Consider the following 15,537-nt stretch of genomic DNA (forward strand, 5'->3'; position numbering starts at 1 on the left):
ATCAAGAGTCTTGCAGTTGAATTACCTTCCTGTAATCAATCCCGCCTTATCAGTTAATGCTACTTGTAATGGACTGCTGGCTTCCAAAGACTTTGTGTGGATTATTTAAAACTCCCCGCCAACTGTCTGGAAGAGGCATGTCCACATTCCTCAATTAGCGAGTTCCTCAGGCAAACACTTGTGCGGCTGGCTGGTGCTGGGAAGGCATCTGGGGCAGCTGCTGGGCACAGAGAGCTGCCCTGTGTGGGCGTCTATGGGCTGGCCCTTCCCTGTGTGTGGGTGTCTACGGGCTGGCCCTTCCCTGTGTGTGTGCACCTACGGCCGGCCCTTCCCTGTGTACACTCGGCTAGACTGAATCTGGCTGCCTTGGGATCACTGTCTGTGCAGTTTTGCTCTTCTTCCTGTATACCTGTCAGGTGGTACCACCAACCCAAGGGAAACACGAATGAAATTTAACATGCCGTGAGGTTTGCCCTGATTTAATGCAATGCTCAACTTGGGGAGCCATTTGCTATCGGAGACTTTTGGGGTGGGGAGCATTTTAAGAAGTTTGAAGTGATGTACAATTAATTTAAGATGAGTTGTGTAAAAGAAATGCTTTATTACAAACTTGCAGTGTCAAATAATAACATTGAAAAAGGCTTTTAATTTGGGGAGGTTTGTAGACATCGATCTAGGAGTCAGAAATTCTTGAACTTTGATTCCTGTTTGCCTCTTACTGATAACGGACTATATTTAGTTTTTCCTGAGTTGGGCTCTTATCAAGGAATGGGAAGGCGAACAAAGAGTAACAGTAACACGGAGCGGCCACGCGGTCCCTTGCAGTTTTAGTAGGGCAAGGTACAGCGACAGGACACGGTGCCAGTGTGAAACGCTGTATCGTGTGAGGAAGAGGACAGGTGTAGTAGAGCAAGGGGAATAAATCTTGGGTGGATTTTGTACAGATAGATACAGAAATTAGGCGGCCAGCTTTCAGTGGCTTATGGGCGACTTCAGATGCGAGCCGGTAGAGCGCAGGGCTTATGGGGAAGGAGAACAAACACGGCCAAGCAGCTTCTCTCCTGAGAGGATCCCGGTGAAACCGCCCCTGGTGCTTGGGTAAGACGTGAAAGAAACTGTCCTTTGGTTTACCTTTAGACCAGGTAGAGTTCCTCTAAAACCATCTTGTAGCCATCTTTTAGAAAGTTGCATCTTGCTTTCTCAAGACCTGGAAATGCATAGAGTAATAGCTTAGGAAGACAACTAGACATTTTTCCTTATGGTCTCGTTGGATATATAATGCAGTTTTTTGTCACGTGCCTGAACGGTACTCTTGAAGATGAAAGATTTAAAAGTAACTGAGGACACAGGCAGGACTTGGGTGGGTGCAGTGAGGACGTCAGCAAAGCTCTCCTCAAAAACCATGATACACTAGGCAGAACTGTCAAAAACAACCATTTGGGGGCTCTGGAAATGGAACAAATGCAAATGACGAACCGAGAAGCGTTTATCCGTAAGAAACTGCTGAACTTCACGTAAGAACAGTGGAAGTTTTTGATGTCCTGGCCCGGGACTGCTCCCTTCACCCCCATTAGTCCGGTAGTTCTCCCGGGGCGGGGCCGGCCACGGAAACTCGCGAGGCAGCTGCTAGAGGACGCACGCTTGGTTTGGTTTGGGGCAGAGGATGAAAGCCCGCGCCCACTGGCATTGTCGGTAAAAGCAATGATCCCGGTAGCAGCTGAGCGAGGCAGCTCTGGTAGCCCAAATAGCTGTCCCAGATAGCTCAAGCAACGGACTGGTGGACAGGCCAAAACTTCAGAGATCCCGGAAACGACACAGGCACGGAAAGGCTTGAGAAGCTCTCCACACGTTGCTGACTGCCGAAAAGCGCGGGCACACGTGTAAGTGGGGCTGGGAAGGGCCCGCGCTCTCCGCATATCCCGGTTGGCTGAGTAAATATGCAGACGGGAGGCACCAGGGCCCAGCAGAAAGTAAAAGTTGGGCAGACCCGAACTTTGTATTCCACAGCCCCTACACCGATCCGCGGGCAGAGGTGGAAGTCTAGCTGGCTCGAGCTCATGATGTGTGAGTGCAATCTTTAACCCATTAGCCAATTATTGGCTGATTACCGAACTGTGTAGCCACAGGGGCAGCCCCCAGAAGGTCAGGCTTAAAAGCATAAACAAGAAGTTCCAAAAAGCAACGGAGTAGGGACATCATGGCTGCACACCATGGGGGAGACAGATTCTGCAGGTCTAGTCCAGGGACGTTACTAGCACGGGCCGGTGCCCACTCAATCTGTGCAGGTTGTAAAATACCCTCTGGGGGGAGGGGGAGGCACGGAGGTACACGCTCAAAGGCTGGTGGACCCGCATACAGTTTTTCCTCAGCTTTTTAAAGCGATCCTCTCTAGAGGTTTATGGAAATGTCTCTTTATATTTCCAAAGTAAATTAGATATTTTTCTACAGTGTACCATTAATACTTTGTGAACACACACACACCTTTTAAAAAATTATTCATAGCGTGACACTAACTGTGGGTACTCAGTCTATAAGCAACACTTAACTTTCTACTTCCATTCTACCACCTGTGTTCCTCTTCTGGGTTTTTTTTTTATGTATATTTAGTATATAGTAAAAATCTTTGGGGGCAAACTGGTCTTATTCATATTTATTAACTTCTACCCGTCCCATTTCTCTGTTCCTTTTATGAATTGCACATAGGGAACCATCTATGTGTGTTTACACTTCGTTAGAGACACAGGAATAGTAGTTCCATGCGGCAGTTGGGATCCAGTGCTGTGATCTGCAGCACCGTTACTCCACAGTGTTTCCCTCTCCTCCCCCGCGGTAGCCAGCACGACTATCGGAACAAGACCCAGAGCGACGAGGAGCCCCGCTGCCCACGCCCTCCAGGCACCAGATGCGGAGCGGACTGAGTGGTGGCGGCTCCTCGGCAGGAAAAAGACTCGTTTTCTAGGATCAGAATTCCAGTTCACAGCTTCTTTAATTTGAGACCTGGGCTATTTTTCTTTTATGTCTCTTTTTTCTTTTCATTAAAATAGAAAACTCAGTCCCAAGCCTTTTTATTACATGTGGCACGTGGACTGCTTGACTTACTAAATTTCTAAGGACAATGAAAACTTTACCATTGAGATGATTATTATTCATTATTTTAAAACTTTTACTTATCATTGTTTTGTACAATGATAACGTAACACTATGCAGTTAAAGATAAGATGTTGTTTTAAAAATCTTAAAAGTATATTTAATTGTAAATTGGATTGGAGGAAGTTTCCAACAAAGAAGGCAGACTGAAGTAGGTGCTCAACTCCTCCCACAGATAACAACTAGGAAGTCCGGACAAAATATAACAACCTACTAAAAGCATTCAAAAACAGCAAAAGGAGAGTTGACTCCTAAAAAATTACGATTGGAAGGAGCAAGACCTGGAAGTTTGTGGCTCCTTTTGCCAAAAGTTTGCTCCAGACCCCATGGTGGCTGTAGGAGAATGAAATGATACTGGAACACTGCAGCCACATAGATTAAGAGGACCCGAGACCTGAGGTCGGGGGCAGGGGAACAGCTGGAAATTCAAGAGGGAAATCCTGGAAGCCAGAGAGTGCTGCAAAAAGGGTGAGGCCCCAAAACTTGGCCCAAATCCCTGTTGCCTGATGAGTCGGGGTTCTGCAGACAGACAGACAGAACCAACGTGATGTACCCGAGGAGATTCATTGTAGGAACTGGCTAACGTGATTATGGAGGCTGAGGAGTCCCACTGTCCGCAGTCTGCGAGTGGGAGAAACAGGAAGGCTGGTGGCATGAATCGGCCTGAGTCCAGTGGCCGGAGAATTGGAGGGCCGATGGTGTAGTCCCAAACTGAGTCCGAGCGTGCGGACGTTGCAGGGTAGGAGAAGATGGGTGGTTCAGCTCCGGCTGAGAGAGGGAGAGTGAATTCTTCCTTCCCCCGCCTTTGTTTCTATTTAGACCCGCCCACACTGGGGAGGGCCGCGTGCTTTACTCAGTTACTGATTTAAATGCTAATCTCTTCCAGAAGCACTCTTACCGACACACCCAGAAATAATGTTTGACTGGCTGTGTGGGCACCCGCTGGCCCAGTCAAGTTGACACATAAAATTAACCATTACAAATGTGCAGGGAGACTCCAGTGGACCCAGCAAAACAAAAATAAAAACCAATTAACTAAACAAACAAACAAACAAACAAAAACAACGGGCAAAGTCAAGAGAGGTATCAGTCCTTGAAAGGCAATCTTATACTATCTGAAAGTGTAAGTTTGATGCTTTTTTCTTTTTTTTAACTGCACGTGTTTCTAAGCTGCACTGCGCAGGCAATAGCGCGAGCTGAAGCCTGTTGGCTTTGGAAGACAGACCCCGACGTGCAGAGCAGCTGGAAAATTAGAGGCAAAGCACAAAAACACAAAAACCACAGGGTGTGAGCCATCAAATCTGTGTATAAGCGGTCCAAATCTTTGGCTGTCTGCCAAATTACACAGGTGCAGGGGAGACCTCAGTTAGCCAGCCTAAAAAAGCACCAGCTAGAAGCTACAAGAACTAAGCAGATTTTTTTTTTTTAAGAGAGAGAGGGGAAGGGAGGGAGAAAGAAAGGGAGAGAAACGTTGATGGGAGAGAGAAACACTGATCAGTTGTCCCTCACACACCCCCAACTAGGAACCTGGCCTGCAACCCAGGCATGTGCCCTGATTGGGAGTTGAACCAGTGACCTTCTGGTTCTCAGGCCAGCCAGGGCTCGAAGGGGAAAGGGAGGGAGAGGGAAACATCCATCAATTGCCTACCATATGCACCCACTGGGTACCAAACTCATCACCTAGATTTGTGCCCTGAAAGGAAATTGAGCCCACAACCTTTTGTACAGTACCAGGATGATGCTCCAGCTACCTGAGCCACCGGGCCAGGCCAGGGCTAAATAGTTTTTTAAATAATACCATGTTACTAACAGCGTGATTATTTGATACAGGTTAAGTGGTCTTTGGGTTCTTAGCACTCTTGGCTGACACCAACCAAGAATCACCCCTTGAGCTGGGGAGGGCTCCCCCTCTTGGGATATGACGGCACATTTGTTCTTTCCTCTTTTTATTGAATTATGAGAGATCTTTTGACTTGCTGATGTGACAGGTAAGAATTTAATGCAAAACCCTTTATTTTCTTCCTTCTTCCTCCCTCCAGTATTTGGAAACTATATTTTCAATTTTTTGTTGTTGCTAACTTTTGTGACTTAAATTATTTTCATTTATACTTCTATTTCTGGCTCCACTAATACCAATGTGTTTAGTTTTTCTCCTTGCATCTAAAAATTGAACATAGAGGTGCATATATCTTCTTGAATCAGTATTTTTGTTTTCTTCGGGTAGATACCCAGAAGTGGGATTGCTGGGCCATGTGGTAGTTCTGGTTTTACTTTTTTGAAGAACCTTCGTACTGTTTTTGCACAGAGGCCGCACCGGTGGGCAGTCCTGCCGGCAGTGCCCAGAGGTCCCTGTTCTCCACGTCCTTGCCCGTGCCCATTGTTTGTTGTCTTCCTGCTAGTAGCCGGTCTGAGAGACACGAGGTGGTGCCTCGCTATTGTTGGCGTTTCCCTGATGGCTAGTGATGTGGAGCATCTTTCCATGTGTCGCTTGGCCATCTGTTTTGTTTGGAGAAATGTCTGTTCAGGTCCTCTACACATCTTTAAGTTGGATTGTTTTATTGGTGTTAAGTTGTATGAGTTCCTTATATATTTTGGATATTAACCCCTTATTGGATCTATCATTTGCAAATAACTTTTCCCATTCAGTGGGTTTTGGTTTTGTTGATGGTTTTCTTTACGATGCAAAAGCTTTTTATTTTTAGTTTAATGTAATCCCACTTAATTTGTTTTTGCTTTTGTTGTCCTTGCCTGGGAGGACATATCAAAAAAAAAAAATATATATATATATTAAGCTAATGTCAAAAGTTTTTTTTTTCTAGGACTTTGATGGTTTCTGGTCTTAAGTCTTTTTTTTTAATATTTTATTTATTTTTAGAGAGGGAAGAGAGGGAGGGGGAGAGAGAGAGAGGGGGGGGGGGGGAGAGAGAGAGAGAAACAGAGAAACATGAATGTGCAGTTGCTGGGGGCTGTGGCCTGCAACCCAGGCATGTGCCCTGACTGGGAATCGAACCTGTGACACTTTGGTTCACAGTCTGCACTCAATCCACTGAGCTACACCAGCCAGGGCGGTCTTAAGTCTTTAATTCATTAATTTTGAGTTTATTTTGTGTATAGTATAAAAATGTCATCCAGTTTATTTTTTATTTATTTTGCATGTAGTTGCCCACTTTTCCCAACAGCATTTATTGAAGAGACTATCTTTTCCCCATTGTGTATTCTTGCCTCCTTTATCATAGATTAATTGACCATATAAGCATAGATTTACTTCTGTTCTGTTCTATTGATGTCTGTTTTTATGCCAACACCATACTGTTTGGTTACTAGTTTTGTAGTATAGTGTGCAATCAGGGCACATGTTACCTCCAAGTGTGTTCTTGTTTTTCAAGATTGCTTTGGTTATTCAGGGTCTTTGTGGTTCTATATAAATTTTAAGATAATTTGTTCTAGTTCTGTGAAAAATATCATTGGTATTTTGATGGGGACTTATTTTGTTTTCACAACTGCATAGTGGTCCATCCTGTGAATATATCATAATGTATTTAACTAGTCCTGTGTTGATGGATAATTCGGGTCTTCCAGTCTGCTATGAGAAGCAACATATATCTGGCCCTGGCCAAGCGGGTCAGTGGGTTAGAGCATTGTCCCCATAAGCCAGCGCTGTGGCTTTGCTCCCCAATCAGGGCACATGCAAGAATCAACCAATGAATGCACAAATACGTGAAACAACAAATATCTGTCTCCCCCCCCCAAAAAATCATAAATTAAAAAAAAACTTTAACAGGAAAAAGGTAACAACATATATCTGTAGAAATAAAGTAGAATTTCACTCTACAGTGAAAATGCTGAGCCAAAGAGTACTTGCATTTGCACGGTGGGTAGAAATGACAGAATTGCCCTCTGTAAGGATGTGCCAGCCTAGGTTCCCACAGGCAACGTGTGAGTGCCTGTTCCCCCACAGCTGTGCCCTGGTGTTAAAGGTCTTCCTCCCTTTCCCCCCTTCCTGTAGGGCAGGGGTCCCCCGCCTCCCTTCTTCTGGTCAGTGGACACAGCCTGAACTCTGCCTCCTGCCTCACTGGTCCTCCACCCTGGTCCATAGAAAAATTGTCTTCCACGACACCGGTCCCTGGTGCCAGAAAGGTTGGGGACCGCTGCTTTTAGGGGGTGATGGTGGCTTTTGCTGATCTGACAGGTAAAGAAAGGATGGCTGTTTAGTGGTGAGTCCATCCCTGTGAGGCTGGCATAGGAATTACCGCACTTTCACAAAATCAGTGGAAAAGCCCAACTTTCTTTACATTTTACAAGCTGCAAAGAAATGCTAACAGATCAGGAAATTAACCACAGGACCTAATTAGAAAAAGATTTGGCAACATGCCCAGCTCATCCAGCGGCAAAGGGGGAAAATGCTCTGCATTTTGTGACACTGTTTAGAAAGAGGTAATTTGAATGCCCTCTAATCTGGGCTGGTAATGTCCAATTAAGGGTGTTAGAATGAAAACACTTGGGCTTTTTATACTTAGTGTGGCGAAGCGGATTTTTTCCTCCCCCTGGACGCTTCCCTTTAAATATATTTACATTGAATGGTGAAGATTACAGTTTAGTTAAACAAACTGAACGTTTCCTGTTTTCTTTCAAACCAGTGTGCTTGGAGTTGGAGGAATTTAAGAATTCAGAGTAGGACAGAGCCCCGTCCTTCAGACGCGTGCAGTGCGGGTGACTGTGACTCGGGACAGAACCTGGTGAGGGCAGTGCAGGCAGAAGCGGGGCGGGCCTCGGAGAAGGGGGCAAGCTTAGGGAGCGAGTGGGGACGGGAGGGGGCAGTGTTTAGGATGACCTAAAATAATGAGTAGCCGTAAATACACAGATGTAGAGGCAAGGGAAGGTTTTTCAGTTGTTGTTGTTGTTGTTTTTTTAATCTGGCTTAGGTGACAGAATGTGAAACATGTGTTTTCTTGGCACTGGTGCACTCTGGCAGAGAGTCAGACTGGAGTTTAGCACCAAAGTTTGTATCTAATGTAGGCAGCGTAACCTAGTGAGGAACACAGACTGAAGCTAGACGACCCTGGCTGTCGCCCACTAGCTGTGTGACCTGGGGCAGGCTATGTACCGTCTCTGTGCCTCCGTCTTCTCACCTCTCACCTCTGAAGGGAAGATCACGGTGGCTTTGAGGATTGAGTTGGCGTATGTGGGCTGCACACTGTAGTGCCTGGCTCGGTGTTCCTGTGCTCGCTGTTATTACTGTGTTGTGCCTTCACGGAATGATACTTTTTATACTCAGAAAGAGTATTTTTCTGTCCCAATAGATGTGGCTCGGTGGGTTGGGTGTTGTCCTGCAAACCTAAAGGTCATGGGCTCAATTCCCACTCAGGGCACACGTCTCAGTTGTGGGCCAGGGTCCCGGTCGGGGGTGTGCGAGAGGCAGCCCATTGATGTTTCTCTCACACATTGATGTTTCCCTCTCTCTCTTTCTCCCTCCCTTTCCCTCTCTCTAAAAATAATTCGGTTGGCCAAAAAGTGCTTTTGGTTTTTTCCATACCATGGCTCTAGTAGCACTTAGTTGTCTTGAACTTAAGTCAAAACTATTTTGTTAGATTGTATTGTGATAGCTGTCATACCAGCATGCATTTAACAAAAAAACATCAAAATTGGTGAATTTTGGTGCAGTCATTTTAATATTGAAGATGGAAGGAGATACGCAACATTTCTGGCATATCATGCTTTATTCCAAGAAAGGTAAAAATGCAACTGAAATGCCAAAAAAGATTTGTGCAGTGTATGGAGATGGTGCTGCGACTGATAGGACATGTCAGAAGTGGTTTGCCCAGCTTCAAGCTGGAGACTTCTCGCTGGACAATGCCCCACGGTCAGGGACACCAGTTGAAGTTGATAGTGACCAAGTGGAGACATTCACTGAGAATAATCAGCATTATACCGACATACTCAAAATATCTAAATCAATAAAGTTATTGGTGAAAATGAAAAGTGTAGTTTTTATATAATGGAAAAAACTAAACAGACTTCCTGGCCAACCAAATGTTGTTAGAGAGAGGGAAATAAATAAATAAAATCTTTTTTGGTTCATAGTCCAGTGCTTAATCCACTGAGCCACCATACCAGCCAGAGCTAAAAATCTTTTTTTTAGAAATATTTTTCTGGTTACAAGATTAATACATGATCGTTGTGAGAAATGTGGTATATAGAAAAGCATTTTTAAAAACTCATGTGTACCCTCTCCACTAGGAAACAGTGCTAACAGCATTTTGGCACCTTACCTTCAAAGCAGTCCCGCACAGTGATTAAGACCATGGACGCGGGAGCCCACCTGCTAGGGTTCCCATCCTGATCCCACCATCTATTCATCTCTCAGACCCCCTCAGTGTGCTCATCTGTACAGTGTGGGAAGTAGGCCCTGGCTGGCGTATCTCAGTGGATTGAGCGCAGGCTGCGAACCAAGGCATTGCAGGTTCGATTCCCAGTCAGGGCACATGCCTGGGTTGCAGGCCACCGCCCCCAGCAACTGCACATTGATGTTTCTCTCTTTCTCTCTCTCTCTCCCTCCCTTCCCTCTCTAAAAAAATAAAATAAAAATAAACTCTTTTTTAAAACTGTGGGAAATAGTACTGTTCCTAGAGCGAAGATTAAGTTAAGAGATCGAAGCATTTAGAACAGTGGAAGGCAGAGGCGGTGCCGTGTGAGTGTCGTTGCTGCTGTTGGTCTTCCCTTTGTGTACGGCCAAGAGGTAAAGGGTCCCATCGGCCTCGGAACAGAGAGGACAAGTGAGCGGGACTGGTGGCCGTGGAGCAGGCAGACAGAAAGTAGCCCAGAGAACGCACACGCACGCTTGCGTGACCTGGAGCGAACGATGGCTCGCTTACGGAAAGGCGCTGTGGTGGGGGAAGGGAACTTACGTAGTTAGTTACCAGCGGAGGCTGTAACTTGGTTCCAGGGTCCCCTTTCCTGCAGTTTTGCTTTCTGTGGTTAGTTACCCACTGTCAGTGGCAGTAAATTTTGTCAGTAAAATTTAGAGCCAAGTCTCACTGTAGCAGAGATAACGGATCAACTCCTCACCTCTGTGACTTTGAAAACTGGCTCGGATTCTGGCCCCTGGGGTCCGTGTGTTGTGGATGTGACTAAACAAATTCACACAGACCACTGAGTCCTGCGGAGGAAAAGGGTCGGCGCGGCCGCTCTCTCAAGGGGAGAGCACCTCTGCCTTTGCCTCGACAGGCTTTTTATTGGGTTCAGTTTGCACGGGAACACAGGGTGTATACGCTGAAGCTCATCAGTCATTGTCAGGAAGAAATGATTAAACGATAGATAACATTCAGAGAACTCTCAGGGCTTGTTCTGAGTCAGGGTCAGATAGTTAAAGGGCCATAAAACTTTGGGGAACAAACTCACTTCCTGCTTGGACCCTTATCATTTAAATTGAGGGTATTAACAAAGCAGGTTTCATAGGATTTTATGCATTCCTTCTTAGGCCTGATCGTCCCAGGGAACCCGCCCTTTCCAGCCCAGGGCTGCACCCACCTCCGGCATTGTTTGAGGCTTTTAAGACATTGTTTCAGGCTTAAGTCAGGCAGGGGAAGTTAGGCAGCCAAGAGATTAGGAGACTTCTTGCAGACAGAATGAGGACTCAGGCTATGTCAAAGTCAAGGTGTGAAGGTCCATTGCCCCTTTTTCCTATAGCCCCTCAAGTCCTTCCCTGAGGGCCCCTTCGTGACCAGGCCTGTCTTAGGTTGTCCCTCTTTTGAGGAATCTTACCCGTCGTTGGCTAACCAGTCACCTACCCGAGGCCAAGCACGGTGAAATAAAAGGGGGCAGAGGTGGTGCCCCTACAAGGAAGATAAACTTTGTCCCCTAAGTGGCTTATGGTCCCAAGGTCCTTTACTCAGCCTTAGCCGCAGAGGGTTACAGCTTCTGAAACCAGGCAGGGTGGTTCCCAACAGAAAATAGTATGGCCCTGGGATAACGATGTGGTGGGACATAATTAAAACATCCAAGTAATTGTTTGCTGGATCATTTTTTTGTTCATAATTCTAGGGAGACACCAGAGTTACTTTAATTTTTTTTTTTAATTATATTCTTTGTATCTGGATTTTAGTCTGTTTTTTTTTTTTTTAATATTTTATTTATTTATTTTTAGAGAGGGAAGGGAGGGAGAGAGAGAGAGAGAGAAAGAGAGAGAGACATATCAATGTGCGGTTGCTGGGGGTTCTGGCCTGCAACCCAGGAATGTACCCTGGCTGGGAATCGAACCTGGGACACTTTGGTTCCCAGCCCGCGCTCAATCCACTGAGCTACGCCAGCCAGGGCTAATTTTTTTTTTTAATATTTTGTTGATTTATTCCATCCAGGTGCCCAGTCACGCCTCTCCCCTACATTCTTATTCTCCTTTACTGGACCTTTCTCTTCTGCCAGCCTTGTAAGCATTGGCGTGCCCAGGGCTCCAGTCTCGCTACCCCCTCCCCCTTTTTTCAACTCGCACTTTCCTCTGGAAGACCTTGGCCGTCACCGTCGCTTTAAACACCACCTTCACACCACGACTCCCGCGCGTGTGACTCCAGCCTCTTTCCCTGGGCCTCAGGGCCCCCGGCTGGCTGCCTGCTTTAATTTTTCCATTTGGATATTTAACTGTTGCAGACTTAATAATGACCTGGCTTTTCTAACCTGTTCACCAAAAAACTTGCCCATGTCCCTCTTTTCAGTAAACAGTACCACCGTCCATTTTATGCGTTCAATTGTGCATTCAATCCCACTGAGTTGCTCAAGCCAAAAAAACCCAGAAATATCTTTGAGCTTTCTTTTCCCCCCGTACCCTGCATTCGGTGTATCACTATGTCCTATCAGTTCTACCAGAATGTTCCTGAATTCCACCCTTCTGCCCGTCCCCACTGCCGCTGCTCCAGACGAAACCTTCCTGTTTTTCCCGTCTTCTCCCTGTCTTACCTGCAGCAGCGCCCAGACAGGCCTTCCCGTTCCCACCCTCCCCTTCCTGTGGTCCACTGGCCACATGGCAGTGGAGTGAACTGGCGCAGATCGCCGCATATCATGTACTTGTTTCTAATTCTCCACTGGCTGTACCGCGTGGTCCAGCCTCCGTTTGCCCCTCTAACCTCACGTTTCACTGCTGCCTGGTTCACTGGGCTGCGGACACAGCCCAGCCTCATGGAATGTTTCATCCTCCTCCTCTGCAGATTTCCCTCCTTTGCTGGGTTTTGAATTTGATACAGTGTTGCACTCTGTATAGTCTTTTGCAACTTTGTTTTCACTCAGCATTGTGTGTGGAGATTAATGCAGGTCGAAGTCATTTTCACTGCTGGGTAGCACTTTATTGTGTGAACATACCCCAGTTTATCGTCTGCTCTTCTGACATTGTACATGTGGGTCCTGACGAGCATAACATAGGTATCGTCTGGTTTACAGAGAACTTACTGAGGCGCAAGCACGGTTCTTAGTGCTTCCGTACCTATGAGTCCTCACGACAGCTCTCTGCACTGGTGTTGTAACCCCCGTCCCACCAATGAGGAAACAGAGGCATCAGGAGATGAAGTAGTTCACCCGCGGTCGTATAGCTAGTGAAGGCCATGGACGCTTTTGCATGCGTCTCCTGGTACTCGGGGTACATGGGGCAGGTGTTTCTCCAGAAGTGAGATTGCCGAAGCCTGGGTTTCACACGCGTCCAGCCTCACAAGCCTAACAGCGTCCTACGCACGTGGGTTCCAGCCTAAACACTCACTAGTGCATCCGAGTTCCCACTGTGGCCCACCTCCACCCACACGTGGTTCTGCCGATTTTGTGGGTGTAAAATGATATTTTGATTTCAATACTCATTTCCCTGGTTCCTAATGAGGTTGAGCATGTTTTCATACATTTATTAGCCGTTGGTGCTTCCTCTTCTGGGAACAGGAGACGTCTGTTCGTGTCTTTCACCCACTTTTCTACTGACTTGCCGGTCCCTCTCTCGTTGAATTGTGGGGTTTTTACATTCTGGGCCTTTTGTCAGTCTTGGGGGTTTCAAGTATCTTTTCCAAGTTCGTGATTTGTGTTTTAACTCCATGGTGTCTCCCAATAAACAGAAATGCCTAGTTTTAATGCCTGATTTCTCAGGTTTTCAGTGTCTTATTTAAGAAATCCATCCTTGCCCTGGCTGGATGGCTCCGCTGGCTGGAGTGCCGCCCCACGCGCCGGAAGGCTGAGGGTCAGTCCCCAGGTGGAGTGCTCCCGGGAGGCCGCTGGCAGTGTTTCTCTTCCACATCCACATGTGTGTGTGTGTGTGTGTGTGTGTCTCCTCTTCCCCTGCCACCTCCGTCATAAACGTATCCTCGGTGAGGATTAAAAAAGAAGAAATCCATTGTTTTTTTAGATCAAATTTACCGTCTTAATCTTTTTTATATATATTTTATTTATTTTTAGAGAGCGGTAAGGGAAGGAGAAAGAGAAGGAGAAAGACATCAGTGCGTGGTTGCCTCTCGTGCACCCCTCCCCCTCCCCCGCCAGGGGCCTGGCCCACAGCCCAGGCCTGTGCCCTGAGCGGGAATCAAACTGACAGCCCTTTGGTTTGCAGGCCAGCCCTCCATCCTCTGAGCTGCACCAGCCGGGGCAAGAAATCCACTCTTACCTCAGAGTCAGGAAGATGTCACCCCATATCCGTTCTACAATCTTGCCTTTCACAATTAAGTATTTAATCCACCTTGAGATTATTTTTATATCTAGTGAGAGGTAGGATCCAATTTTTTTTTCCATTTTGTAGTTTATGCTATTCCCCGTTATTTTAACACCGTGCTTTTCTTATATCAAGTTTCTGTGGGATCGTGGGATTTTTTTCTGGGTGCTCTGGTCTGTTCCATTGGTCTTCTTTTTTTTTCCTTCAACATCACACGGGTTGCTTTTGTCTTGAGATAAACGGGCATGCAGGAGGTTGATGGGATGATGTAACTTGCTGACATTTCTCAAGAACAGAAGTTAGATAAAGGGATGGATGCCCATTCACTGGAGGCAGACACGGGTTGGACCACGAATGGCATCCTGACGTTCTCACTGTAGATGAAGCAGCGTCTCCCCAGCGGATCACCGATCCCTTTTCTCACCGGTTCCGTACGTTTGACTGGATCTTCTTTCTCTGAATTTTTCTAGGCTGTTCAGCTTGACCCTGAAGAAGCTTGTCATGCTGAAGGAGATGGACAAGGACCTCAACTCGGTGGTCATCGCCGTGAAGCTGCAGGTGAGTTCAGCAGGGCTGTTTGTTCGGGGTTCCAGGAAGCGGGGTGGCTTTTGCCCGCTGCTGGGGCTTCGGAAATACTGATGGGGCACCTCTCCCTTCCTTCACTCAGCAAAGCAGTGCAACAGCGGCGAGACGGTTGAGCTCACGGGACCTCCTGAGTCCCAGCACTGCCTCTTAGCAAAGCACTCGATTTCTTTAACCCCCGGTTCCTGCTCTGTAGAATAAACGTGGTTCCTGCGTCCCTGCCTAACAGGGTGGGTGTGGAGCCCAAGTGATGCAGATGCTGGAGTGTTCGGCGCGCTGTTCAGAAACGACCAGGGTGGCTCGCATCCATAGCGACCCCGTCCCCAGGATTCATAGGTCACGCGGGTGCACGGTTGGGGTTTTCTTTGGAGGTTTTCTGTAGCGTAGAAGAAAGTCAGAGATTATTATCTCAGAATTGGAAATTAAGATTTTACTGGGATGTTTTATGTTGTGGGCAATCCCCACCTGTAACTCCTCACACTTGGCTCAGTATCTTCAGGAGACGCGGAATATTCTCCATGCCTTCATGTTCTAAGCATTCCTGAATTTTCAGGAAAGAAGGGAGAAACTGAACTACAGAGACGTTAAGGAACGTGTCTGTTGCCAGCAAATCACTGAGCGGCAGAGGCGGGGCTTGGCACTAAGGAGCGGGTGACGGGTGTGGTCATTAAACACCGTTACCAGGCCTCCCTCGGCGGAGGGGTCCGGCCTGACTACGGCTCCCTGGAGCTTATGGAGACTCCGAAGCGCCTCTGGGGTCGTTAAATTCGCGTTGGCTCCTCCAGCTCAAGGACGGTGTATTTGCTGAATTCTTATCCATCAACAAGCAGTCAGCGACAGGCTATCTCCCTGCTAACCGGCACGTTGTATTAGCTAGGTCGGCTCTTACGCAGCAGTTTTCGGTGCTGACATTGGCTTCATTAATGTCCACGTCTGAGGCACTCACAGTACGTGAGCCGTACACTGAGGTCCTCGGGGCTGTGTCTGAAATAAAACTATCTGAATTTAGTCCTCAAAACTTAAAACATTTTAATTACTTCTTATGAAGTCCTGTGTGTCCCAGCTCAGTATGTTCTAACTCCCTGCCCATCCTTGCGTGTAGCCCTGCCGGGCGGAAGACAGTGCGGGCAGTGACGTGCAGGTGG

At 47.0% G+C, this 15,537-nt stretch overlaps 1 protein-coding gene across 2 annotated transcripts in view; it reads left to right on the top strand.

The window, feature by feature from the left end:
* Positions 1 to 15,537, top strand: part of PACS1 (phosphofurin acidic cluster sorting protein 1) — a 105,806-nt gene that overhangs the window by 52,636 nt on the left and 37,633 nt on the right. For both annotated transcript variants that reach the window (XM_028516463.2, XM_036029721.1), the window contains exon 2: positions 14,281 to 14,368. In XM_028516463.2, the coding sequence (XP_028372264.1) occupies positions 14,281 to 14,368 (88 nt within the window). The remainder of the gene's footprint in view (positions 1 to 14,280; positions 14,369 to 15,537) is intronic.

The sequence above is a fragment of the Phyllostomus discolor genome, chromosome 6 (genome assembly GCF_004126475.2).
Source record: "Phyllostomus discolor isolate MPI-MPIP mPhyDis1 chromosome 6, mPhyDis1.pri.v3, whole genome shotgun sequence".
In the NCBI taxonomy this organism is placed as follows: Eukaryota; Metazoa; Chordata; class Mammalia; order Chiroptera; family Phyllostomidae; genus Phyllostomus; species Phyllostomus discolor.